This window comes from Urocampus carinirostris, chromosome 17, assembly GCF_059441175.1.
Source record: "Urocampus carinirostris isolate Australia breed hairy pipefish chromosome 17, RoL_Ucar_1.0, whole genome shotgun sequence".
NCBI classification, from domain to species: Eukaryota; Metazoa; Chordata; class Actinopteri; order Syngnathiformes; family Syngnathidae; genus Urocampus; species Urocampus carinirostris.
This window is the reverse complement of record NC_142365.1, coordinates 23,204,825-23,232,136: the sequence shown is the minus strand read 5'-3', so window position 1 is coordinate 23,232,136 and position 27,312 is coordinate 23,204,825. Positions and strand designations below refer to the sequence as shown.

At 39.2% G+C, this 27,312-nt stretch overlaps 1 protein-coding gene and 1 pseudogene across 4 annotated transcripts; one reads left to right on the top strand and one right to left on the bottom strand.

The window, feature by feature from the left end:
- Positions 1-13,645, bottom strand: vkorc1l1 (vitamin K epoxide reductase complex, subunit 1L1). 3 transcript variants are annotated; one of them, XM_088320917.1, is made up of 5 exons: positions 13,319-13,645; positions 4,182-4,291; positions 1,800-1,929; positions 1,287-1,456; positions 1-1,190 (listed from the first exon to the last, which is right to left on the bottom strand). In XM_088320917.1, the coding sequence occupies exons 1-4, from the start codon at positions 13,507-13,509 to the stop codon at positions 1,291-1,293; spliced, it is 597 nt and encodes a 198-aa protein (XP_088177043.1). In that variant the 5' UTR covers positions 13,510-13,645; the 3' UTR covers positions 1-1,190; positions 1,287-1,290. The 3 variants fall into 3 exon arrangements, with proteins under 3 accessions (XP_088177043.1, XP_088177044.1, XP_088177042.1); XM_088320918.1 differs by having other exon boundaries at positions 1-139; XM_088320916.1 differs by having other exon boundaries at positions 1-1,456.
- Positions 13,646-20,188: 6,543 nt separating this feature from the next.
- LOC148349564 (nuclear protein 1 pseudogene) lies at positions 20,189-25,033 on the top strand (annotated as a pseudogene). Its single transcript, XR_015847207.1, has 2 exons — positions 20,189-20,517; positions 24,475-25,033. The product of XR_015847207.1 is annotated as a nuclear protein 1 pseudogene (transcript).
- Positions 25,034-27,312: the final 2,279 nt, after the last annotated feature.

Below are 27,312 nucleotides of genomic sequence, written 5' to 3'. Positions count from 1 at the left end.
TTCATTAAGGTGCTTGATTTAATTTATGTCTCTGCTTTTTATTTTCATGACTTCTTTTTAAATCAATACCATCAAATGTTTTCTGGTTGATAAATGGTAGTCCTCAAATACAGGTAGTTTCTTTGGGACTGGCACCTAGCTGTGGCGACATCAAAAGGAAATATTTAAGACATTGTCATTGTTATGCGGCTCTTTATTCCTGTTCTGCCTCTCAGCATTGACTCGCGGGCCGGATTATATCTGTTAATGGGACTGATCAGGCCCGAGGACTGTATTTATGGTAATTGTAAATCTGTATTTATTCAACTCTTAAACTAAAATTGTTAACACATTCAATGCCAATCATGAAAATCCTTTTTTCCATTTGATTGATAACAAATTTGTCATGCATTGAAGAGATCCCTTATCATCCGTGATTATAATTTGTAGGGTCGGCTACAAATGAAGGCTGGACAATAGGGCAAAATACTAAAAAACAAAGCTTAATATCTTAAATTGATCCACATTTACTGATCCGGCCTACCCGATAACAAAAAGTCTGGATCCGGCCCCCGAACCAAACAGAGTTTGACATGCCTGCTTTAGACATTTTTTTAGTCTATGGCCCAAACACTTCATGGTAGAGATATACTCTGTCAATGTATTACTTGTGGTACGATGGGAAGCATTCAGCTGTTCAAGGATCTTCAACAGCTGCTTTTGCTTCTGCGATCTGACTCAAAAGAACATTCCCCCTGCAACGTTGTCCAGTAATTGAACGGTAACTCGGCCGGGGGGCGTCACTGTTACTTGTTCCTAGGACATTGACACTAGCAGAATCTTCTACCGCGCGAGACTTGAGTAGGAACACTCGACTGGTAATTTACATTACAAAAACGGAGCATAGAAAGAAAAAAAATAAAGCCTCCGACCGTGGATAGGGGCGTCAAAGGCGGCAGGTGATGGGACGCGCCCCCGCTTTTGAATAAAATTCAAAGAATGCTTCAGGCACATTAGTTTGTCTGCAGAAAACGACGACACAGGTGAACCTTTTTTTCCTTTTGTGTCAACTTCCCTCACATGTTTTTTGATCCGTATGTCTCATTTGCTGTGTTCAAGTCAACCAATCTAGCTGGAAATATTGCTCAGCATCTATGTACACAACTGGAAAACAAACTGACCCATCTATACACGTTCATTTTAGTGGTCCTCTGAAAAGGAAATAGCAACAACAACAAAAACATAATACAAAGTGTAAACATGAAGGACGAAAAACATGATTCTGCAATTGTGCCCTCCAAACTCACCATTTCAAGACTCGTCTCTTGGCTGTACCTTGCCACAATTTTGGAATCCACCGATTTTGAGTGCATGTTCTGCCCTTTTTTTTACGATGAGATCCTTCTCGGAGAACTTCCCTCCGGCGTGCTTTTGGGCGGACGCCTCCGCACGCTCGGGCCCATTTCCTTGCCTTTTCCTGACGAGACCATTTAAACAAATTAGAACCGCTTGAAAATAAAAGTACCTCTCACTTGCAAACCCTTGCGCAATCGCGAGGCGTCAGGCCCGACATGTAGGTAAGATTTCTTCATTTTGTTTTTGTGAACACACAGCAGAATAAACATTTGTTTGGAAGCAAGGTCTCCTGGTGGTGAGTCAGATGTCCAGTAAGTCACATTTCCTTTTTGTTTGCGTCACATTTTCCCGCTGCAATAGGACAGCTTTTGTTCTGGACGGCCTGGGGATGCTCCTTCCAGGCCTCGTTCAAGTATACCAGTCGCTTGTAGTTGAGGGTCAAAAGAATAAAGTTCAGTGCGTACGTGGTGATGCAGATGATGCAAAAGTCCTTGAGGACAAAATAAAGGATGTAGACCAGGTAGAGCGAGCCCATCACCGACAAAATGGAGGTCGTCATCAAGATGACGGCCGCCACCGCGCTCACCGTCATTCCTGTGGGGGCAAAAACACAACAGTGGGATTTCTATTGATAGTGGAGAGTTTCGTACTAGGGTTTCAAATAACGACTATTTTAATAGTCAAATAGTCACTGAGTATTGAAAGGATTAGCCAAATTAAATTTTTTTGTTTCTTAAACTTAGCATGAAGTTCGGTTTAATTATGTGGCAAGTTATAATTAACACAAAAAATTGGTACAATGAAAAATACATCTTATTAAAGACTTATTCAGAAATGAGAAAAATTTGGATATGTCATGTGACCTACACGCCGTTGATAGGCGACAGAAGTCACTATTCTGCGTTCAACGAGGCAGGAAGAAGCGGAGAAATAAACAACCATGGCGGACGAAAACAGATAGCATTCAATGGAAGAAAAGCGAGGTTTTGTATTTAATTAAGTTGTACATGTCCGGCCTTTAAAATGGCTAGATACGCTCAGCTGTTAACTTCCATGAGTTCTTCTGCAAACACTGAGCGCATGTGTGATGTGTCCTCTTCTGTGCAGGCAGGACAGCAAGGCATTCACAAGGGACATCACAAGTTGCATTTAATTGCAAATTTGAACAATCTCACCAAAACATCAGATTTCACCCAAAAATCGGAATTGAGCATTAAGCTCGGCAGTGTTAACCTAGCCTAAGTTGGCAGTGCGCATGGGTCTGGCAGGAAAGACAGAGAGTTTGTTTTTCTATTTTTTATTTATTGTTATTTATTTATACATGCACAATAAACAAACGGGAAATCATTTGGGCAAAGATCTACTTTCTGTCTTTTTAGTCGTAATGTTCCTTCTTCGTCTTAGACAGTACCTACAATTGGAGGACATCTTCGAGTGTTTCGACGCCCAGGGACAAAAATTATATGAAGGTTCCCAGCCAGGTGTTTATTAATAAGCGCTTAAGATTGCACAAGCCAAGAAACATGAAGGGTTTGCAGTTTCCACAGGTTTGTGTACATGTTTCCTTCTATTTCTTTTTTTATGCAGTTTGAATGTCAGATTCAATGCGATTATATACGGTAATTCTAAACTAGAAAATTACTTTCAGAGTAACTCACTACTTTTGGGTTGCAGTATTTCAGGGAGGAAACGGAATTACTTTTTAAATGAAGTAACAAAAAACTGTAACCGATGACTTTTTCAGTAACGTGTACAACACTGGAAATGACAATCAGATTGGTTGGCGGAGAGACACATAAAGGTAACGCCTGGAATTCTGGGCAGAGTAACTACCATACAAAAAACATCCACATATCTCTGCTTATGCCAAATCCAATAGGTTAGCAGAGCTGCACTGAGTTGAGTTGGACATGTATGGTTTCCTTTAAGCAGTAGATGGGCACAGACTGGGTCTCGGAATAATGAAACAAACAAGATTGACAAGTGTTTATACAGGTCACTAAAAAAATAATTGCATAAGGCAGGGGAGCACAAACATAAGTCAACTTTAAATTCACGTCCAATCTACTCGAAACATTGTCACCGAAAGAAATGCATGACACGAGGGTTAACATAGCAAGCACTGCGCTCTTTGTTCGGTTCCCTCCATGGTCGCAGTGAAGCATACGTGTGCTTCGCCAAAATTCCTGGTCTTAACTTTTGAGTTCGGAATAATTTTTTTGTTCATCTCTTCCCCCAGTATCTCTCCAACTATCTCCTCGTCCTTGATAAATATTTTTTATGGAGTCACTTGAGGGTCTTCTCTATTTCGTGCCCACACCTCATATTCAATGCTCTTACTCTGTGCTATATGCCATATGGAGGCAAATGTAAACAAAATACTCTGCCAATGAGAGTGACATTGCTCACTTGTGGAGTGGGGTGCAATTGCGCATTAACTTGGCAGTGATAACCTCTTTGTCACTCTAATGTGTGGTATCTGCTGTAATTAAAAGGATCTCTCGTTTAATTTCCGTGCCAGGTGGCGAGAAAAACATGACGAACCAGCAAGGCGGAAAAAGCCTCAGTATGATGATCAGTATACTGACAACAGTATACTAACCATATAAAGGGCTGACAGTCCAAATGGCTCTTCTTAAAAGTGACAAATATTGTTTGATGGTCTGATAAAGTTGACCTTTCCGCTTCATGAGCAAGAACAAATGTCCTGTGTCTCCTAGATTTCATTTAATGATCATGTGAGTCAGGCCTGTGATTTTCAGCACTAACCGTTGAGTTGGCACTATTTGTGAAATGGCTGCTGACAACAAGCAGCAGCATTTATGACACTAATAATGACTTCTTACCTAGTAGGAGTTGGAAAGCATAAAAAACTATTCCATAGACACTGTTTGGTTGGTTCAGTGCACTTTCATTCCCAAATATGGAGCCCAACAGTCCAAATCCTCGACCCCACCTGAAAAACACAGATAAAGAAATTAACAAATCAAATCAGCACATTACGCATTGTCAAAGTTTGTTTTAATTAATATTATGCATATATATACACGGATAATTGCACATACTGTAAAAAAAACCTGCTGCATAATCACATTGAAATTGTTCTTTTGTGTTACAGGAAGGCTGGTGGGTTGAATACATTTGATCGTTGTTTTCAAATGTCGCATGCTTGTCCAATCACACGTGTGTGTAGGGTAGAGCTCCACGATTAACCAAAATCTAGTCGATATCACGACGTGACCTAGTGCGATTGTGTCATACCTGTGTTTTTTAGTTCCAGTTTATGATTTGAGTGATTGAGTGGTGTTAGCTGTCACTCAAAGAAGCCCTTACACAACAGACCACTAAAAAAAACATGACAGCTTGTGGCAAATCGTTGCAGTGAAAAGAAATTCATCAATTGAATTAGAATCTGAAGAAACTCAGGGGAGCACAAACAAATTTTGTTCACTGGGTTCTCCATGGATTGTTATTGTGTCTGGGAATCGACTGAGGCGGCGTCAGAAGGCAAAGCCAACAGCTAGGCTAACAACTCTTAAGCCACCACTGTCGAATGTGGATAGTACCCAACGCCAGATCCATTACCCATGAAATAGATGACCCTGATCTAAAATTTGTAGGGAAACGGCTACATTTGGACTCTTATTTTAATCATCGCGGAGAGTGCCGAGAACTGAAGTCGCTGTTACTAGCGTGCAACTAGCAAGCCATTTTCTAAATTGCTTTCTGGCACTGAAAGGAGAATCCCTCCAATTTTGTCTTACTTTAGTATAATGACTAACAACATCTATTCAACTGCAATTCTGTTTTTATTTGTAGATCTACAATTGATATTTTGTTGACAGTCGTATACTCTTTTTTGGTAATAACCTCATATAAAGGCAAATTTGTATGTAACTTAAAGTTCTCCCCAAAAAATACTAAGCACAGAAATTTCACTTTGCCTTTAAAATAAAAATTGCAATGAAATTGCACTACAGGTCTGAAAATTGCAATTGGATTTTCTAAAATTGTGCAGCCCTAGTTTAGAGTGTTGTTTATTAAAAATGGGGAAGCCAATAAATTGATAAAGCATTGGGTTATACCTTTAGGGTTAAAATATCAGGCCCCATTGTCTATATGAGTTTGGAAAGTAGCCCAGTGATTGTGTGCAATTTCTCCAAGAATTCACTGGTTGCACTCCGATGTAGATATATTTGGACAACTTATCCTGTCATTCTTTTAAGTCTTTAACATTGTTATCCTGGAGTGCCATGTCCAATCTTGTTGCTAGCTACGTTGTCATCAAAAAAGGCAATTCCGATTTTATTGACTAAGACAATACATTTTAAGTAGAGCTGCAACAACGAATCGATAACATCGATTAAAATCGCTGATTGAAAGCAGTGGCAACGCATTTGTTCATCGATAACAGAGCGACGTGGAGTGCCAACTAAGGCGCTATTTTCAAAGGCTACGGTCAATTCAACTCATGAAACATGACGGACACAGAGGAAAGTGTTCGACCGAGGTCCACAGAAGTGTGAGAGCACTCCGAACTTCAAAAAACAAAAAAAGTGATATGGCACCGGAGCATCACGACAGTGAGGTGGCAATCAAAACCAAAACATGGACTCACCGACGAAGATGAAGGGAGCTCATTAGCAGGGTAGGCAAATACATTATTTGTTTTTACTGTATTCGTTCGTTACTTGCGTTTTTAAGTGTGGAAACGTAACCTTTGTCTCTGGTAGCTAGCTGATGTTAGCGTTTCCTTTTTGCTGATTCATAACTGCAAGTGCGTGCGAGATACTTTTTATTTCAATTAAATCATCTTAAGCAGTGTTTAGTTGTACTTCATAAAAAAAACCTCCACTTTCACAAAATGGTGGTAAGATTGAGCATCAAGTTTTAATTTTTTAATTTACTGGCAAAATCTGAGTGATTAAGTGAGGAAATGTAACGTTAGTCTCTGGTCGCTTGCTTGATGTGCTAGCATTTGTTAGCTTAATAGTGACAGCGTGTGTGTGAGCTAGCCACTTTATTTCAGTTAAATAAAATGAGTTTATTTGGGCATGGCCCAAAAAAAAATAAAAAATAAAGTACCAACCACTAACAAGAGGGGAAAAACAAATAATTTGCACCAAACACACAAAACAAAATCAACAAAACAATAGAATATTATTTTTGCTAGGTGTGAATGAGCTTTATAAAAAAAAACAATTGCACACAAAAGGTGTTATAAGTTTAAGCAACAAGTTTTACTTTTCTGGAAAAGTCAGGGTGATTGTTGTGTCCTTGTAAATTGTGCCATAATACTCGTACTATACATTCTTATCTCGATAAAAAAAAGCAAACAATGACAAGCTTCATGATGAGAAAGACATCATGCACGCCACAGCAAGCAGCTGTTGTTACATTGACGTTCATTGACGTGCTTGCATTTTTGCATTGCAATGCAAAGTTCTCACAAGAAGGAAGAGTGAGTGAGTTAGCTAGCAAAGGTGATAGTGGTTACTTTTCTCCTTAAGTTGGAAATCATGTTACTGGGTTTTCACATTTGCATTCATTTCTTGTTCCAAAAGCAAAAGCTTGCGTACCTTTAAACAACAAAAATACCTTTTTATTTGCACCTTTTCACATTAAATTTTAATATTTATACGTGTCACTGGGTTTTCAGATTTGCAATTATTTCTTGTTCCAAACGCTCATGTCTTTAAACAACAAAGATGCATTTTTTTTGGCACTCAATAAAAAAAAAAATATCTGCAAGTGTATAGCATACATTTGTATGCATTTGACAAACACCAATTTATTATTGTTAAATATTGTAGAACATTCTGTTTTGTGCACTATTTTTTTATTTGTCCACAACATTTCATAATGTTTTTTAATCCAAATTATCGAATAATTGAAAAAAATAATCGTCGGAATAATCGATTATCAAAATAATCGTTAGTTGCAGCCCCAGTTTCAAATCCAGATACTAAAGCAGTTTCAATATTGGTCAATTTCTACAACACGAAAACCTATACAAATGCCATCATTTCCCTCTTCCAAAATAAATAGTTTAATAGTTAATATTCATCATGCTGAGGTTTCTTTTATTCATTTTTTTTCTAGGCCTCATGTCGGTTTCATATCAGGGGATGTTGCAATGGTGGTCTGTGCAGCCATGAGACTTTTTGTTGTCGAGAAACTTAAAAAGGATAGTGTGTAATGTGCAGTGAGTCTTAGTGGATACAAAATAACTTTCATCTAGTAACAAAATAGTATTGATTTGAATACTTGGCAAAAAACATGAACTATCATATCAATGTGTTTTTTTTTTGTTTTGTTTTTTAAATCAGAGTTTGAGAAATTTGTATTTCTTTTACACCGTGCAATCCCCACTGAAGTCGGCCCCATGTTAGTTTAGCATCTGTGTGTATTGTCCGCACAGCCTTTTGAGACTTCCTGTAATCAAGTGCTATACAATTAAACGTGACTTGACTTGCCCCCACGTTGTGCCGTGTATCACTGACCCTTCTCTCGTACCAGACAACACAGTACCAAATATTATGGTCAAATATTACACATAGGGGCTTTAAGAAACTGACTTGACTCGAATAGCTATCGATAACATACATCCATAATTATTACCGCTTTGACTGTGACATCAAAGTAGGACAGTATTTTCTTTGTAATGACTTGTATATCACACGTCGGACTATCCTGGCATATACAGAATAATCATGTTGAGGGTGCATGATGTCCGTCATAGGAATGAAACACGTTAAAAAATTGGGAAAAAGATAAGTTAACCAAACGTTAACCAAGCTTATATCTTGCCAAAAACAGCCAACTCCCTGAAAATAATTTGAAAGATGTGTGACAATGTTAAAAAAGTTGCATCTCCTCCCTAAACAAAATTACTTCAATAAAAATAAAAAAAACAAAAGTTCTATTTTATCCTACAGATTGATACAACAGCCGAAAAAGAAAAAATGTAGCCTATAGTTTTTTAAACTTTTGTAAACCTGCAACCTCAAAACTGATAGCTCTAACTGCAATACTGGTTTGTATATGGAGAGACTGAATTTGAGCATTCACGTCAACCTTATGTTTAGTTGCAAGGTCCTGTCAGGTTACATTCCAGCAATATTTGCTAAGCCTACAGATTCATTAAAGTAGTCAACTAGGTGGGGTTTTTTACTTTGTTCCAAGTTGTGCTCTCACTGCGACACACCAACGTGCCGTGGAACCTTGTCTCGTTTGCTGAAGGAAATCGTCCAATTCCACCAAGTTAAGGACAAAAAATTGTTACATTGATTAGTCAAGAACTGCCCAGAAGACATGCGTACTATTGTTGAGGAGCTCAGCTTTGCGGAAGTAGCAATACGAATAAGCTGACATGGCTCAAACTCTTGGTGTTAACTTTTATCTTATGCAAAATTGATGCTGGAAGTAAAAGCCTAGTTTCTTTCTTTCCTTTTTGCAAACAATTGCCGATGGAAAAACCTGATGTATGCCTTTGATAGGGCTGCATGATTAAACAAAATCTAATAGTTATAGGGATGTGACGTGCGATTTTGTAATCGCAAGACGCTGCTGTTTTATCAAGGAGTTATAGTTCCATGTTTGTGAATGATAGTATTAGGTCAACCAGAATTGTCAGAGTTTGGCTTTAAACGGCGACGGACAATCAGAGGCAAGTTTTAACAACAGAGCCATTAAAGGCGAGGCAAAATTAGCGAGCAGTGTATGCGTGACTGATACGCTTGAGTATGCTTTCAATCAAACAGCCAGTGTGGGTATGCACATTGGCCATCAAAACGAGTGACATTGCGATACGACACTTCGTATCCTTCGCAAGCCGTTAGATTGGGAAAAAAACCCCATCAATTAAGGCGGACTCAAAAAGACTGAAGGGCAAAGAAATTCTGGTCACCGGCAAGTGCTCCATGGATTGTTATCGCGTCTGGGAATCGACTAACGCAGCATAAAGAGAGAAACCAATAGCCTTGCTAAGGATAGGCTAAAGACTTTCTAAAGACACCCTTGCAGACGCTGTATTTCACCAACACCCATTCCCCATGAAACAGATAAACTGGAGCAACAACTCATGGGAGAACCACTACAATCGTGACTCTTAATCATCGCAAAGACTTTGCAGAAGTCACGGTTACTTACAGTTAGCCAGCCGTTCTCTAAACAGCTTTCTTATTCTGAAAGGAGAAGCCCTCCAGTTTCGTTATACTTATGTATAATGACAATAAAGACCATTTACTCAACTGCATTTCTGTTTTTATTTGTAGAGTTATAGCTGTTATTCTGTTAAAGTTGAATATTCTCAGTAGGTAACGACGACATCTAGAGGTAAGTTTGCATGTCACTATGATTGACAACAAGAAAACTACCACAGAAAATGCACTTTTCTTTGAGAATCTAATCAAATTTGCAATACAGGTCTGAAAAATCGCAATTAGTTTTTGTCCCAAATCGTGCAGCACTATCCTTTGATATATTTCATTTCTTACCTATTTGTATTTCGCATTTACCTATGATGGCATTAGTCATTAATTTTGAAGCCACTAGATATTCTACGCCACGCTCTCGTGTATGTTTCATGAAACCCCTTTAGAATTTAAGTCATTCATTTTCCAAACACTTGTGTTCATGAGGGTCCCAGGGTGCTGGAGCAGTGAACAGTGAAGCTCTGGACTGCTTGCCAGCCAATGGCGGGGCAAACAGACAAGCATTCACTTAAACCTTCATTCCTAAAGACAAATGTTTGGGGATACAAGAAAAAGCTGGAGTTTCTGGAGAAAAGCCACTTAAACATCTAAACTGAACACAGTGAGATTGGTAGCTAGAACAGAACCCAGGATCTCTGAACTGCAAGGCAGACGTGCTAACCAACGGTCCTATTTAATTCAATTCTGAGTATTTGATATTACTCCCACATTACATATATTGTCATTTAAATGTTATAATGTAAACTACAACTAACAATCTTTAAAATATACTCTAAAGGTGGTGTCCCTCTGGATTCTTTTCCAGTTAAGAAATGCTTCGGGTCAACAAAATTGAAAGACATTCAAGTAACACAATTGTTTTAAAGGGACATCGCGTATTGTTTAGCAGCTCTAAGTGATAAAAAAAAACGTTCAATAATGATTAAAATAATAAGAAAAAATACATCAACTATATAAAACAAGGGTGTCAAACTCATTTTTACTGAGGAGCACAAAATAGCTGTCCTCAAAGGACCTGATGTAACTAAATATAACTAAATGAAATTGAAATATATACAATCAATGTAAGTACTCCATGTTAAATAACTTGATTATTCAAGTCAAAAACATTAGAGTTGGATTTAGAAAGAATGTCGCTACCAGATATACCTTATTTTTCTAACTATAAGGCCACCTCACACATCATAGTCGAGAGTTATTGTGGGAAATTTAGTTTTTGGTCGAAGCACTCTTTCAACCAATTCATTTGTAGACATATTATAAGCTCTCTCATGCCACATAACATAATGTTGCGGGGCACACCTAGAGGGAGCTGACATGATTATCTGCCATCTTGCTGCTATGGGTACCCCCAATAAGTTGTGAAAGACTGGGCAAAAAAAAAATCAAGAAGAAACGTAACCATTTGGTCACTTTGAATCTCAATAGTTAAAATTCTTCCTTGTGCTTTGTAGCACCAGTTTGTACACTGGCTTCATGGCAATATTAAGCCAATTTTAAGGACTTTCAGAGATAATTTTCCAATTTCTCCAGTACCAGTCAAAGATAATACATTATTATACTGTTAATAATTATTCTTATTGATTATTTGTTGGTATGGTTATTATTGATCATACCGACAGACTAACAATGTATTTAAGGTTGGTGCAAGCAAAGAAAAACAATTCTTATAAAGTTGAACTTATGTATTATTTTTTAAATCTACATATTTATTAACTTTATAAAATTGAATAATTTACAGTATAATAAAACAAATGAGTGGGTTTGACTCCTGGCTCCTTTCAGTTAAATGTAAAAGTGTCCCTGGGCATGACACCAAACTCCTAATGCCTCAGATAAGCAGGTAGTGTGTGAAAGGGCAAATGTAAAGCACACTATAAAGCATTTTGGAAGGTTATCATTGATTTGAAAAGCGCTATATAGATGCAGACCATTTATGTGTGAACTAAGCTTCTGTAAATATGAAACGGTCATTGGGCCCACTATTTTTGTCCAATTGCTGGCATTAAAATATATTTTATTCATAACCAAATATGGACCGTTGTATATAAGGCGAATGAGTAGCACCAATGAAAACATCTTTTTTTTTTACCTTGATCACTAAAATAAAGTTGACATCTTGCAGCTTGCACATACGTTGCGCTTATATTATCAATGTTACTCACTGCGATTTTTTTCCCAGGTTCCTACAGCTTAAGGCAAGTTGAATTCAAGACTCATGATGTTTTTTCAGTGCCTTTTGAAATTAAATTGAAAATAAAAAATGGATTACAAACAAAACAAAAAGGACATAATTTAGAGGGCAATTTTAAACAAACGTTTTTAGATCACAATTTGGCCCAGTTGAAAACTTGACATCTGAAAAGTGTAACTTTCTCCAAAGTTTTAGTCATGGAAAACAATAAATAAAAAGGATGTTTACAGTACATTACGGATCATTAGTCAGAACTGGCAGGTAACTAATAATTTCGAATAACTCTTCTGCTACATTCATAAAGCATTTCATCACAATGCATGATCAATTTATTTTTTTTACCAAATCTTTTAAGTTCAAACAAATATAAGCCTTTCGAAAATTGGATTGAAGACAGTTTAATGCCAATTAAGGTCCTGTTTATAGAACAGTGTATTCATTGCCGGCAGCGCAGTGGTTAGCGCGTGTGCGGCACAGTTCTGAGGTCATGATCGAACCTCCTGTGTGGAGTTTACATGTTCTCCCCGTGCTTGCGTGGGTTTCCTCCCACATTCCAAAAACATGCATTTCAGGTGGATTGACCGGTCCATATTGTCCTTAGGTGTTAATGAGCGGTTGAATTGTCTGTCCCTGTGTGCCTGCGACAGGCTGGCAACTAGTTCAGAGTGTCCCCTGCCCAAGGATGGCTGGGATGGGCTCCAGCACCCCCGCGACCCTACTGAGGATAAGCGGTGCAGATAATGGATGGTTGGAATTCAATGCGTTTAAAGACATTTCAAGGATTTGCAGGAACAGTTTTCTTTCCATCAACTGGTATAAAGTGACTTGTTCAGCCTCAAAATTGAGACGGCAGACAGACAAGAAAAATGGCAAGTAATATTCGAGGATTTCACGCACCTGTACGAACCCTGGAGGCACTCGTTTTTAGGTGCACTACAGAATACGGCAACATCCAGTGGTCAAATATTACACACTGTCCCTTTAAGACCTAGCACTGATTCAATGGACTAAGTGCCGGTATGTGTGATTTGTGGCTTGGTAAAATAACCCAAAGCGTTTACTGTGAGGAAATTGTGTTCATAATCTCGTTTTTGAAACATTTTAGATACTTATACCGTCTCGTGAGGTCACCGAAGGGACACTTTAGTAGGCGTGTGGCGACATTAGCTTGGCGGCTAATGACAGCTAACATGAAAGCTATAAAGTTTACACTCATTCATGCCACTGCTCAATATAAGAGACGAATGGCAAGGATTTTTTATTTTTGCTAACAGAATAAGTGTGAAATAGTGAAACCAAATTGAGAAAACACAGAATTTGAGTAGCGACTAATACACAATTAGACTAACCGGGCAGTTAGCTTATAGCACTGCTAGCTTCATCGTGCTATGATAGCTCGGAAAGGCATTAGCCCTCGGTGGGTTTCATTTGGGCGCGCTTATCAAAATGAAGAATACGCTGCAGTGGAGCAAGCCGGGTGGCTAAATAGTACGTTTCTAAAGTAGATTTTAATTCATATTTTCTCCGCAAATTCATTGTGAGAGAAGCGCCATAGTGGCGGAATTTGAATTACCTCGAGCTGAAGACTTTGGAGCAGCTGATGGAGCCGCTGACGTCGCACATAGCCCGGTAAGTCGGATCCCGGGCCTTTTCCCTCTCGACGTTGAAAGCATAGATGGACAAGAGGACGCCCAGTAAGCAAACCAGGAGCCGGGCTATCCTCTCCCAGCGTGGGGTGGACACTCTCAGGACGGGCGCCGCCATCGCTCCCTCGACTAGCCTAGCCGCAGACTGGCAGACATACGCTCGACACAGCTCGGCGGGCTCGCTGGTGGGCTGTGGATACGATTGCGACGTGGAAAGTAGGGAGGGTCGTTCGTGAACGAGACGGCTCTATGAGACTGGTAGTGTGAAGTCAACTGCAAAAGGCGGATTCACATCGATATGTGGCCGACTCCTTTTAAAACGCTCGCTCTCGGTCGCTCGTTCTCTCTCTCTTTCTATATTTCTCTTTCTATCTTTCTCTTTTATTTCTCCTTTACCCCCTCCTCCCTCTCATCTTTCTCATACTCTCACACTTCCTCCTTCTCTCTTTATCTCTCTCATTCGCTTTAGTTTTTTTCCTCTTTTTTTCTCTCTATCCGTCTCTCTCTCTTTCTCCCACTCCCTCACTCTCTTTCTCTCTGTCTCTCGTTCTGTCTTTCTCTCTTTTGATTTTTTTCTTTCCCGTCTCCCCCTTGTCTCTACTTTTCTGTATTTTTTCTTCCTTTACTCTCTTTCACTCTTTTTCCCTCGTTTTTTTACTCTCTGCTTCTGTCTTTCTCTCTCTCTCTTTCTGTGTCTGTCTTATTTCACTGTTTCTCTTTCTTTATCTCTCACTCCATTTTTCCTTCTCATATTCTTGTACATATCTTTCTCTTTCTCTCTGTCTTTCTCTCTGTCTTTTTCTCTCTCTGTCACGCTCGTTCTTGTTTTCTCCGTCTTTCCCTCTATCTATTTCTTTCTTTCTCACTCTTTCTCTCTCTTTTTCTCTCGTTCTTTCTCTCTTGCTCTCTGCCGCTCTCTCTCTTTCACTTTTTTTCCCTCTTTCAGTCTTTCTTTTTCTCTCTCTCTCTCTCGCTCACTCGCTCTACTCTTCCTTCACTCCTTTTCTTTCTTTCTTTATTTAACTCATATGTTTTTTTTCTCTCTGCTTCTGTTTTTTGCTTTCTTTTTCTGTCTTTATTCTTTTCTGTCTCTTTTTCTTTTTCTCTTACTCTTTTTATTTCCCTCTCATGTTCTTATCTCTCTCTCTCTATCTCTCTCTCTATCTCTCTCTCTCTCTATCCCTCTCTCTCTCTAAGCATTTGTGACTGGTCAATATGAGCGGCGTCATCTTTGTGTTGTTTGCTCAATGTAAACAATCTCAAAGTTTAAGTTTGGTTCACTGTGTTGTATTTTGAACAAATAGTCAAGCCCTGTTTATTAATAAAGCTCTTACTCACAAAAAGTCTCAAAGAGCAGCGATAAAGCCTAATATAATATAGTTGCAGCATACATTTTCGAAATGAATTCTTTTGGGAGTTATGGGAGTTGAAGTAACCAACTCTTTTCGGTGAGAGGAGCCGAAAAAGCCGCTTCTCTAAAAAGAGCCGGAGTTCCCATCAGGAGAGAAAAGGCGTGAGGACTGAGGCGGAGGCGAAGGGGCGGGGCACGCTGCCTGTCACCGCCGCCGCCGCTGTGGAGGCTGTGGAAGGTGTGGAAGTGATGGCCCACAACAAAAACACGCCAACCTGTTCAGTCAGTACTGTATTGCAGAAGCGATCCGTTGTACAATAATCCATTAATCTACTTGGTAACTTTTTTGAACAAAGACCATGCCCAATCACTCAAAGTAACGCGCGGATTTCGGTGCCAAACAACTTTTACAATTTCGACTCCTTTTTTGAAGCCCCATGGAACATCTAGTTCTGGAAGCATAGAATGTGTCAAAAAAAAGATGTTTGTTCAAGAAAATTTCTTAGAAAAATGGCTTTTGTCAAAAAATGCATTTCAAGCAACCTACATGCTTTTTTTTTCATTTGTGATACCTCCAACATTTAAACAAGGCTTTCCATAAACACAAGAATACTTTGCTTGCAGAATAGCCTTTAATTGCAAAAACTCTGAACTCATGCAAGAACTTTTATTGCAAAAACTTTTTAGAGCCAGGTGTTTCCTGTGACATGATCACACGATTTCGGTCACCATGATCACGTTTCTGCGGATTTGCACGAAACCTCATCCCTCTCTGCCCTGACGATGTTGAAGATACTTTGTTATCTGTTTTATAAGACTGAAAAAAGCTTGGGTAAAGCGTCTGTCTGTCCTTATCCATACAGTCACTCTTTTCAACACAGTGCTTCACTACACCTACTCGGGGTTGGATACACTAGGAAGTGGGGGCTCCCTCAATGTGTGGACGAAGATCGGATCAAAGCCACTCTTTCCATCTATTGGTGACTTATTATTATACTGAAACCATTCCCAGAGGCTTGATCCTCACTGATGAGATGTGCCAAACCCATTATAATAGTCTCTTTAGATAATTGGACAATTTTGGCACTCAGACACAATGCTTTTAAAAACATATTTAAACGTTATGGCACTGAATTCTTTAAGCCCCCCCCCCCCCCCTGGATGGTAAAAAAACCTCATTCGTTGATTTGAATAATTGGCAAAAAAATACATAAACTATCATATACACATGCATTTTTTTTTAAATACTCGTAGTTCTAGAAATGTGTATTTACTGTATTTAACATAACATGAGGCCTACCTCACCTTTCAACCGCCGCAAATTGCCAACCTTATTATTAATGATCGCAATTCCCCTTATTAAGTAATAATAAACCTTACAACCACAAGGTGGGACCTATATACTCACATAAATATGTACCATATAGAACACTGTGACAATATTAGCAAGATGACGTCATTATCTGCTCGCAGTGACCAAGACGATCCGGATTAGAGCCGAAATGGCCAAGACAGGAACGGCCTAACATAAAAACACGTTTTTAAAATTGATTTTCCCCTTACGAAAATTGTTATATAGCATATCAAATTTGAAATGATTAAAAAAAACTATTTAATACAGAGAAAATTCATAAGTTCACCTGTATGTCATCTAGAGTGTCAAGAACCGGAACAGGAGGAGAACCCAAATGTGTGACGTTTCTCTCACAAGCTTTTGTTTTACGGGATATGGGGCAGTCACTCACGTTAACCCAAACGCCAGTGGTTCGGCATTCGTTGGGCGGAAAACGTAAGGCAGCAGTCTGCCGTGGAATGACAGGAAGCCAGAGGCCGAAGAGATCGATACCAATTGCACAAGCAGATATTGGACGGATGGCGTCGATACCAGACAGGACGGGACATACCGGATTTATATCAAAACTGGATATTGAAATCAAACTGGACAAAACATACGGGAACGAAACTGGAGATCGATATTTAACAGGACAAAATTGACGGGAACTATACCGGAGAGGAAACACAAACAGGCAACCAGACAGAGTCTAAACCCACGTCTTGCGGGTGCAGAGGTTTGTTGACGGACTGACAAAGGGATAGTGAGAGCACTGAGCTTAAATAGAAGGGAAGCCAATCAGTCAACGAGCCGCAGCTGGCGCCACGCGAGTGGGGCCAATTGGGCGCCATGGCAACCGTGACGTAGAGAGAACATACATAATTGTCCGTCATCTTGCTGCTATGGGTACCCTTAACAACCAAAAACCTTGATAAAAGGCTAGGCAAAAAGGAGAAGAGTAATGGTGCGTTATGGTCACTTGAAATCTATGTAGTTTGTATTCTTGCCCTACACCAATTCACAATTTGTATCGCCTATATTGAAAAAACCCACCTCTGCACTATGCAATACAGTGACATCTAGTGGTCAAATATTTCATCACGACTCTTTAAAATTACACTACGCTTTTTGCCCTTAATAGAAGTTTAAAGAAGCTTCAGCGCCATTCGATAACAGATAAGACTATAAAAGTGAACAATTATTTTTTTAAAGGAAAAAGAGGACTTAAATAATTAAAGGTGCGGTGCGTCGTCTGAGGTCTACTCTCAAAGTTAAAAGTGGAATATTTTACTTATTAAATATGTGTTAACAATGCCTAACAGAGTTCAAAGAGCCTTTATTTAAAGAAAAGATAAACTGTGCCCATCTGCTTTTATCTTTCTTCTACCAACGCTGCTCCAGGACTTGCGACACATTGGAAATAGAGGGGTGAGGGGGGGAGTTCTGAGAGGGACTTTATGCCCTTGATTGCAGATTTTTGAAGAAAGTAGTCAAAGTAAGGAAAGGCCTGTTTCAAATAAAGCCCAAATGCCAACCCAAACCCAAAACAGATCATGGGTTTAAGCCAGGAGATGTCCGTCTATTTAAGCTCAGTGCTCTCATTCTTCCTTGGTCAGTCCGTCAACGAACCATTGCCCCGCAAGACGTGGGTTCTGACTCGGTCCTGTTTTCCTGTTGGTATTTCCAGTCCGTTATTGTTCCCGTTTATTGTTGTCCTGTTTAATATCGATTTCCAGTTTCGTTCCCGTTTATTTTTGTCCTGTTTATTATTCTCTCCAGTTTCCGTTCCCGTCTAGTTTGTCCTGTTTATTTTTGATATCCTGTTTCATTATCAATCCTGTCTGTCCGTCCTGTCCGGTATCGACCCCATCTGTCCGATATCTACTCGGGCAGTTGGTATCGATCTCATCGGCCTCTGACTTCCTATCATTTCACGCCAGACTGCTGCCTATCGTGCATGACTCCCCATTTCCCGTAGAGTAAAAGGCTTGTGTGAGAACGTTATGCGTTTGGGTTCTGATCATGTTCTGGTCCATGACAGAAAGAAAAACGAGATAAAGAAAAAAGATGACAAAGGAAAGATGAAAAAGAAGAAAAACAAAAATAAAGACAAAATGTAAAAAGACAGAGTTAAAAACATAAAGGAAGGAAAAAGAAAAAGGCAAGGAATAAAGGAAAAGGAAAAATGTTTTTTGGGGGTGTACTTGTAGGCGAGCCTCATTTAATGTCAAACAAATGCAAATTTCTCAACCTAGTAGATTTGTAGTATTACTGTATTTTTAAAATTATCTTGACAGGAGTATTATTGTAGTATTTTTATTTCTGTAGCAAATTATTATTTGTAGTATTTCCTTGGGAGAATTTTGTATCATATCTGTAATGTTTTTGTTGCGATAATTCTTTAGTAGTATTCTCGTATTATAATTTTATTGTATTGATATTTTCGTTATATTTCTGCAGAAGCATTTATGAAGTATTTCCATAGGAGTATTTTATAGTATTTCTGTGGCATTTCTGTAGTATTTTTATCTCTGCAGCATATGATATATTTTGTAGTATTCCTTTGGAAGATCTTTGTCGTATATCTGTAATATTTTTGTAATACTACTGTGGATGTATTTTTGTAGTATTATTTTTGTATTATAATTATACTCTTCTGATATTTTTGTAGTATTTCTGAAGAAGCATTTATGAAGCATTTCCATATGAGTATTTTGCAGTATTTTTGTAATATTTCTCTACGATAGTAGTATTTTTGAAGTATTTCTATGGTATTTTTTTTTTATTTTCAGAATGAAATAATAACATGTCCTGGTTTTTAAGGCACTAGATTTGATATTTCGTTTTGGAGTAATTTTCTAGTAGGTTTCAGTGTTATTATTGTACTATTTTAGTTGTGACATTTCTGTGGAATATTTTGTATTATAGTTTAACTGTAGTGTAGTGTTTCTGCTAAGATTGACCCCCTATTGGTGTGTGAGTGTGTGTGTCAATGGGTAAGTGTGAAGCACATTGTAAAGCGCTTTAGGAGTTCTTCATTGACTTGAAAAGCGCTATATAAATGCAGACCATTTACCATTTAACCTACGTTAGGTGCAGCGCATAATCCAAACAAAGTCCGATTTTTTTTCACAAAACAAAAAATTCTGCACACACAACTATTGTCAATACTCCAATTTAGAAAAAGCGATAGTCATACCTGTCAACCTGTACGTTTTTGCCGAGCAAAGTACGTTTATTATGCATTTTAAGACGTATACGACGTACAAGAAAATCTGTACGGAAAAACGCAAATTTGTCAATGATGGGTACCATCCGGTAAACACCGACTATCACGAAACGGCAAATCAATCAAGGCAAACGAGTTCGCCGCGGTAGCCTCTATCTCGGTATCGCTTTTTTTCGTTGCAAACGAAGCGAGCGGTATGATGCTACTGTGCGCATGCGTCTGCCGTTGTGTAGTGAAAGGAGGTCCGTCTCTTTTTAGAGAACCGTTTTTTTCGGCTCAACTCATTAAAGAGAGCCGGCTCTCAGACGGCTCACTTTTTTAATGCATTATATTACGAATGATTATGTTGTATAAGAAGTTAAGAAAAAAAGGAAGTATAAAAGGACAAAATGAAAAAAGACAGGTTTGTGGTGATCCCTTTAATCAGTATATTACCAACAATAATTTAATGCAGAAAATGAATTCATAAATTGAATAAGAAAATGTATTATTCTACTTCAATATATTTGCATGGATTTTTTCCTTCTACAGTGAACGTCCAAGCGACTTCATCTTTGAACTTTTTTTATTATAAACCTCATTCATATCGAGCAACTCAGTATCTCACAACAAAATGTTGATTAACAATATGTATGATACAACAAAACACATGTACAATATAACATGTTAAACTACATAAATACGTTTAAAAAATAAATATGGTGTAAGATTATTTTGTATTTTGTAAGGGAAAATACGACAGTTTGTAAGGGCATGGAGCCCTGGAGCTTGACGGGTATGAAAAAGACGTTTTGCCGCAATAGTTAAAACGGACAGTGTCGCTCACGAGACAATAGTATCGATCGGTATCGATATTTGACTCGATGCCCCCACCCGAACGTAAACAATGACGTCACGTGTTGACAAAGTCACAGTCGGATCCCGCAGCGAGGAGAAGTCGACTTTTGAATCCGCACAAATGGCAACCGACGCCGAAGCACTTTTCTCTTTCGAGGAAGCTTACTACGACCAGTACGATTATTACAATTTGGTGGAATACTCTTGTCACGTTGGCGGAAAAGGAAGATCGAAGAAAGAAACGGAGCTCAACACCAATCGCCATTGCCCGGCTGGACACGAGCGAAAGATTGCGATCAAATTCCAAAATAGCGAAATGAAACGCAAGGGAACCAAAAGCTCGTCTTGTTGATGTCGCTTCATCGGTCGAATGCAGGTAAAATTGCCAAATCCAACGAGTTAAGTCAATCTCTCCAAGTAGCGCTGTTGTCAACAACAACTGAATGACGTCATTCGATGATTCCATTTAACACTGGTTTGTTTGTGGCTTTGTATGCAGATGAAGCCCCAAAAACGACACCAAACACTGATTCAAAAAAGGAAACAACCTCGTGTAATTAATACAGTAAAACGACATTGAAACACGTGCCAATATATCCCTAATTCCATCTTTTTTCCTTTTTGGAATCAAAACAAGAAAATAAAACCTTAGACCGCAAAAGGAAAATTACAAAACAAAGAAATAAAATCTCATACTTTCAGTTGTGCGACTGACTCCTAGAATATTTAACACCCAAAGGAATTCCTGATAATCCTCTCTAGCAGTGCTTTACAGCTGGTGGGTTGGGAACCAAAAGTGGGTCACTGACACGTTTTCAGTGGGTCGTGAGCTTTTGCCATGGAAGAGTAATACCAGGAAAAGACAAATACAGTAAATAAAAAACTGAGGGTCAATGACACCCCTTAACGTTAGATGGCGATATTGACCTCCAAATGTGAGTTAACACTCGCATAGTGACCAATAGTTGGTTCTGTGGAGATAAAAAAAGAAAGAAAAAGAGGAAGATGCAAGGAAAAGGAAAAAAGAAAGATAAAAAATACAAGGAAAAGAGTCGAAAAAGTGGGAAAACTGAAAAAAAAAGAAGAATAACACGGGAAAAAAAGAAGAAAAAAAGTCAAAGGAATGGATAGAAAGAAATAAGCAAGAAAATAAATGAAAGGTGGAAACCAGGGGTGTCAAACTCATTTTAGTTTGGACGCCGCAAGATAGAACAAACATTCTCTCGGGGCCGGACGTGTAGATTAGAGAGAAAGAAAGAGAGAAAGAAATAAGAGAAAGAGAGGGAGAGAAAAAGAGAGTGTGGGAAAGAAAAAGAAAGTAGAGAGAGAGAATGTGAGAAACAAAGGAGAAAAAAATATACATATATATATATATATATATATATATATATATATATACATATATATATATATATATATATATATATATATATATACATATATATATATATATATATATATATATATATATATATATATATATATATATATATATATATATATATATATATGTGTATGTGTCTATGTATATACTATGTGTATATATATATGTGTATGTATGTATATACTATGAGTATACGTGTATGTATGTATACTATGTGTATACGTGTATGTATGTATACTATGTTTATACGTGTATTTATGTCTATATATGTATGTATGTGTATGTATATATGTGTATGTTTGTATATACTGTATGTATATATGTGTATGTATAAATGTATGTATGTACTGTAGGTATATATGAAATGAAATGATCTGATATATTCTTATATATATATATATATATGTATCAAACGTATATATATATATATATATATATATATATATATGTAATATTCTATTTTAAGATCATTTTATGTATTGATTATTGATTGATTATTGCTCCAGCGAAGGTCGGGGGGTCCCGTCCCTGTGCGTTGAGCCGACCAGATGAACCAGGTTTTTCCAATGCTGGCGGTCTTGTGCCAGCTGTTTTGCATCCTCTACAGCAACTCCGTGTTGTTGGAGGTCGCCCGCAATGACGTCGAGCCATCGAGTGCGGGGTTTCCCTCGTGGTCGTCTCCAGCCTGCTGCCTTTGGGTCAAACTGGAGAATGGCTCGTGTCGGATGGTCTGGTGGTAGACGAAGGACATGGCCAAACCAGCGGGTGCGGCGTTGTGCGACCAAGGAAGATGCTCGGGGCTGGCACGTGCGGGCTCTGAGCTCTTTATTGGAGACTCGCTGGGGCCACCTGATGTTCTCGATGGTTCTGAGAGCCCTGCTATCAAAACCGTCGATTCTTGTGGCCAGGGTGTCGTTCAGGGGCCATGTTTCTGAGCCATAAAGCAGGATAGAGAGTACGGCGAGGTTGTAAATGCGGAGCTTCGTCTTGCGTGCGATGGTCTGGTGCCGCCAGAGTGGTTTCCAGAGAGACTGCAGAGCAGATGCTGCCAGGGCTCTTCTGCGGAGAATCTCTGATTTTAGGTCCCCATTGTGTGTCACCATGGACCCCAGATACACAAAGCTCTTGACAGGCTCTACGATGTTGCTACCAATTTGGATGGGAGGTGGATCTGGTCCATCACCAACATACATGAACTTGGTTTTCGTCCAACTCACTTGGAGGCCAAGGCGCGCTGCCTCTTCGCTGTAAATGCCCAGAGCGTCTCTCAGCTGGCTGTAGGAAGTGCTGAGCATGATGGTGTCGTCAGCATACTCCAGGTCAGTCAGATGGTAGTTGCCGAAAGACACTCCGGGGATGCGCTCACTAACCCTGAACATCAGATGGTCGATGATGCAATTAAAAAGGTCGGGAGCAGCCACGCAGCCTTGACGAACGCCGCTGGAGATAGTAAACCAGTCGGAGTCAATGCCGTTGATACGGACACAGCTCTCTGCGTTGCTGTAGAGTAGCTTGAACAGGGCTATGATCTTGGGTGGTGCTCCGAGAGCTTGGAGGATGTTCCACAGTGAAGAGTGGCAGACGGTGTCAAAGGCGGCCTTCAGATCAATGAATCCGATATATAGATGGCGATCTTTACGGAATTCACGGGTCTTCTCTATCAGCAAACGGACGGCAGAGATGTGGTCCGTTGTGGAGCGGTTGGGCATAAAGCCAGCCTGCTGGGGACGGCGGCAGCTTCTGATTGCTGGAAGGGCACGGCTGAGCAAGATCCTGGTAAAGACCTTGCTCGGGATGGAGAGTAAGGTTATACCTCTGTGATTTCCACAGACAAGCCTGTCACCCTTGCATTTCCAGAAGGGCATGATGACTCCTCTGGTCCAGTCGGTGGGCAGCTGCTCCGATTCCCACACCTGGTTGAATAGGCAGGTTAGCCACTCCACCATGCCATCACCGCCGGCCTTGAGCATCTCGCCGGTAATGGCACAGATGCCGGGGGCTTTCTTGGTGTTCAGCTTCTTCAGAGCAGCTCTCACTTCCTCGGGTGTTACAGGGTCTGTGCAGCAGGCGTCGCTAGGAGGTGCTGTGTTTGCAGCCACTAGGGGGGTGGGATCAGCCGGGATGGTGCTGTGCTGCAAGAGGAGGCTAAAGTGCTCCTTCCAGCGCGCGAGACAGTTGGCTTCTGTCATGATGAGGTTGCCGTCTGAGTCTTTTACCAGGGCTGTCTTTATGTGTGGGCCGCTACGGGCTTGGCGTAGTAGACTGAATACGTGGCTCATGTTGTTGTTGTTGGCCGCGGACTCAAGCTGTTGGGCTTCTGCCTGCCAAAACCTCTCCCTATCTTCAGCAATGGCCACATTGCGCAGGCGGTTCAGTCTCCGATACTCCGTGAGGTCGCCTCGGAGCCGGGCCTCACGCCGCTGGTCTATGATGTTTAGTGTCCTCTCTGATATCCAGGGCTTTCTCGGGGAGGATCGCGGGCGTCCAAGGACCTTGTGAGCAGACTGGAGGACATTTTATTTTATTTTATGTATTAGTTTTTTATTTTCTCTTTTTCTCATTTTTTTCACATTTACTTCATTTTCTTTCTTTTTTCTGTCTTTTTTTTCCTCAAACGTTTTTATATTTATTCTTGCTTTTTCCCCCCTCCTTAATTTTTCTTTCATATCCCCATTTCTTTAATTTTTTTCTCATTTTTTAAATTTGGCTCCTCTTTTCTTCCCGCAAAAAAAGTGAGGGGAAATAGTGAAGTGTTTAGGTCACTTAGAGACTCTGCAGTTTGTTTTCTTCCTTGTGCATTAAGAGAACGTTTTCGGTTGCACAACACCCTACAGATACATTTATTGGTCAAATATTACACACTGTACCTATAAGTTTTACGGTCATTTCTGCTTGCAATTCCTGTTAATTTTCTGGCTCATGTGATCAATTTTCTCTCTTTCTCGACAGGTTCAGGTCCTGCGCTGGATTCTCAACGTTTGCCCAGTTCCGACCGGAGCGAGAACAAAACCAAGCCCAATCACATGCCACTTTTCTCTCTTATTATATTTTGAAACAGGATCTGAAGATCCCAAGTTACGCTGTACTGAGTTCAAACAGCCCTTTTGCTTTTTTTCACACTCTGTCTATCTGGTTTTATCTTAGTTTTAGCAGAGCTTATTTGTCATTGCAAGATCCATTGCAGCCTGGTCATCCCGGAATGGGGATTACCTCATGTGCGGTCCCTTCTCAAGGTTTCTTCATTTTCCTCATGAGGTTTTTGAGTTTTCCCTTGCCCTCATGTTGGTTTTAGATCAGGGGATGGTGTCATAATAGTCAGTAGTCTGTGCAGCTCTTTGAGACTCCTTGTGATTAATGGCGTCACAAATAAACATGACTTGACTTGTGCAAAACAGTAACTAGGTCCAGCATATGCGCTTAATCTATATGTAAAGATGGATGTGTATTCCTTTGCTGTGGAGAATAAATAAAATTGTGTTTTATTGGAATAAAATGGATGTTGCTCAAACGTGTGAGTGAAAATGTCGATTCATCTCCAGTGCGCTGCGTTACCCGTACAGGTATGTTGCTACTAGACTAGTAAGGTCATGCTTTTTAGTGTAAAGCCAAGGCATTTACTAGTAATGGGACTCCCGGTACGTTTTAAAAATACCAACCCTTTCAGCACGGCTGACTAAAAATTGGCGGTTATTTCAACTCCCAAACGGCTCTTGACATTGTTTTTGTACTTTTAATCCATGTATTACCAATTGTTATGTAATATACCCAAAATGACTTTAAAAAGGGGTGGGGGGGATAAAGCAAAATAATAGACAAAAATAGAGGGGGAAAAAAGTAAAAAATATATTATAAAAAAAGAGAAAAACAAGCAAAAGAAAAAGCCACTGGAAAAAAAAAAACTATACGAAATGAATTTACCTGTACCGGTCTGTCGTGGTGAAGAGGGAGCTGAGCCGAAAGGCAAAGCTCTCGATCTACCGGTCGATCTACGTTCCTACCCTCACCTATGGTCATGAACTTTGGGTCATGACTGAAAGAACTCGATCCCGGATACAAGTGGCCGAAATGAGTTTCCTGCGCAGGGTGGCTGGGTTCTCCCTTAGAGATAAGGTGAGAAGCTCAGTCATCCGGGAGGGACTCGGTGTAGAGCCACTGCTCCTCCGCGTTGAGAGGAGCCAGTTGAGGTGGCTCGGGCATCTAATAAGGATGCCTCCTGGACGTCTCCCTCGGGAGGTGTTCCGGGCATGTCCCACCGGCAGGAGGCCCCGGGGGCGGCCCAGGACACGTTGGAGAGACTATGTCTTTCGGCTGGCTTGGGAACGCCTCGGGGTCCCGTCGGATGAGCTGGAGGAGATGGCTGGGGATAGGGACGTCTGGGCTTCCCTTTTAACGCTGCTGCCCCCGCGACCCGACCTCGGATAAGCGGAAGACAATGGATGGATGGATGGATGGATGAAATGAATTTAAAAAATGAAAAGGTGCACAACAAAAAAAGCAAGTTGAAAAAAATTAAAATGAACCAAAAAGGGAGGAAAAAACAGTAAAAAGCAATGAAAAGTAAAACAAATAGGAAAAAGGGAAAGAAACAAAGGACAAAGAAGGGGGAAGAAAAGTTAAAAAGGATAAAGAGAAAAAGTGTAGGAAAAAAAAGCTAGTTAAAGAAAAAAAGTCAAAAGAAAAAGAGTAAAAAGCAAGAAAAGGTAAGACGTTAGGAAAGGCTAAAAGGTAAACAGGAAAAAAAGGGAAGAAATAAGGGGCACAACGAGACGCTAGTGAAAAAAATGAACACAAATAATAAGAAAGACAGTAAAAAGCTTGGAAAAAAGTAAAAAGTAAAAAAAAGTGGGGGTAAGGGTAAGGAAACAATAAGTAAAAAGGTAGAAAAAGAGAAATAACTGAAAAAAATACATATTTTGGGGGATTTCTTCTAATGGTATATTACCAATAATGTTGTTACATTATGCCCAAAATGAGGTAATAATTTAAAAATATATATTTTACTGTACTAGTTTAACATTTTTTTTACCCAACAGTGAACTTTTAACTCATTTATACTTTGAACTGTTTAATAATAAGCAACTCAGAATATCTGAAAAACACAAAACAAAATGCAAATTAAAGATATTGTCTTTCATTACAACAAATAAACTTTAAAATACAAGAATAAACTTTGCATAAAATTAACACTTAATTGTGTTCCTGAGAAACACAGGAAGTATAAATTCAAATATATAAACATGTACAAAAACAGATAAAATACAAAACAATATCAAACTTTTTATATTTAAAACATTTAAAGTCAACAACACAGAATCAATTCATATATATCATTGACGAAACACAGAAGGAAACCAAAAGTCTCGAAGGGAACAGACTCTTAAGTGGTGGGGAGTCGGCTCATTAATTCATGTCGTTCTTGAACGACACATCACGAATTCACAAAAGTTTTAGATATTCCTTCTTGTATAATTCCACATAAGAATTTAAAAAAATATTAAATAATTCTAGACTAAAATAGGTTTTGGATAAAATTTAGTACGTAATTTGTGGTTTAAAATACGATAACAAATGCTTAGATTAATTCAAACTATAGTCATATCAATTGAAGCCAAAATAAAATCTATATTGTCGATGTTGGTTTCGTCACCATCAAAGTGAATGGTAGAAAGTTCTTTTTCGTTGCCTTTCAATGTGAAGTAAAACAATATATTTTTTAATAAAGCTTTCCCAAAATCAATATTATTTATGAACAGTTTAATTTCTAAAATATATAATTTTTAAATTATT

Bases quoted from the DNA above. Each gene is read 5' to 3' on its own strand.
- vkorc1l1 (XM_088320916.1), bottom strand. From the start codon at position 13,509: ATGGCGGCGCCCGTCCTGAGAGTGTCCACCCCACGCTGGGAGAGGATA. The intron at 4,292-13,318 runs GTAATTCAAATT...TGTGTTTTTCAG, and splicing joins TCCAAAGTCTTCAGCTCGAG to GTGGGGTCGAGGATTTGGAC. The intron at 1,457-1,799 runs GTACGCACTGAA...TGGTCTCGTCAG, and splicing joins TGCATCATCTGCATCACCAC to GAAAAGGCAAGGAAATGGGC.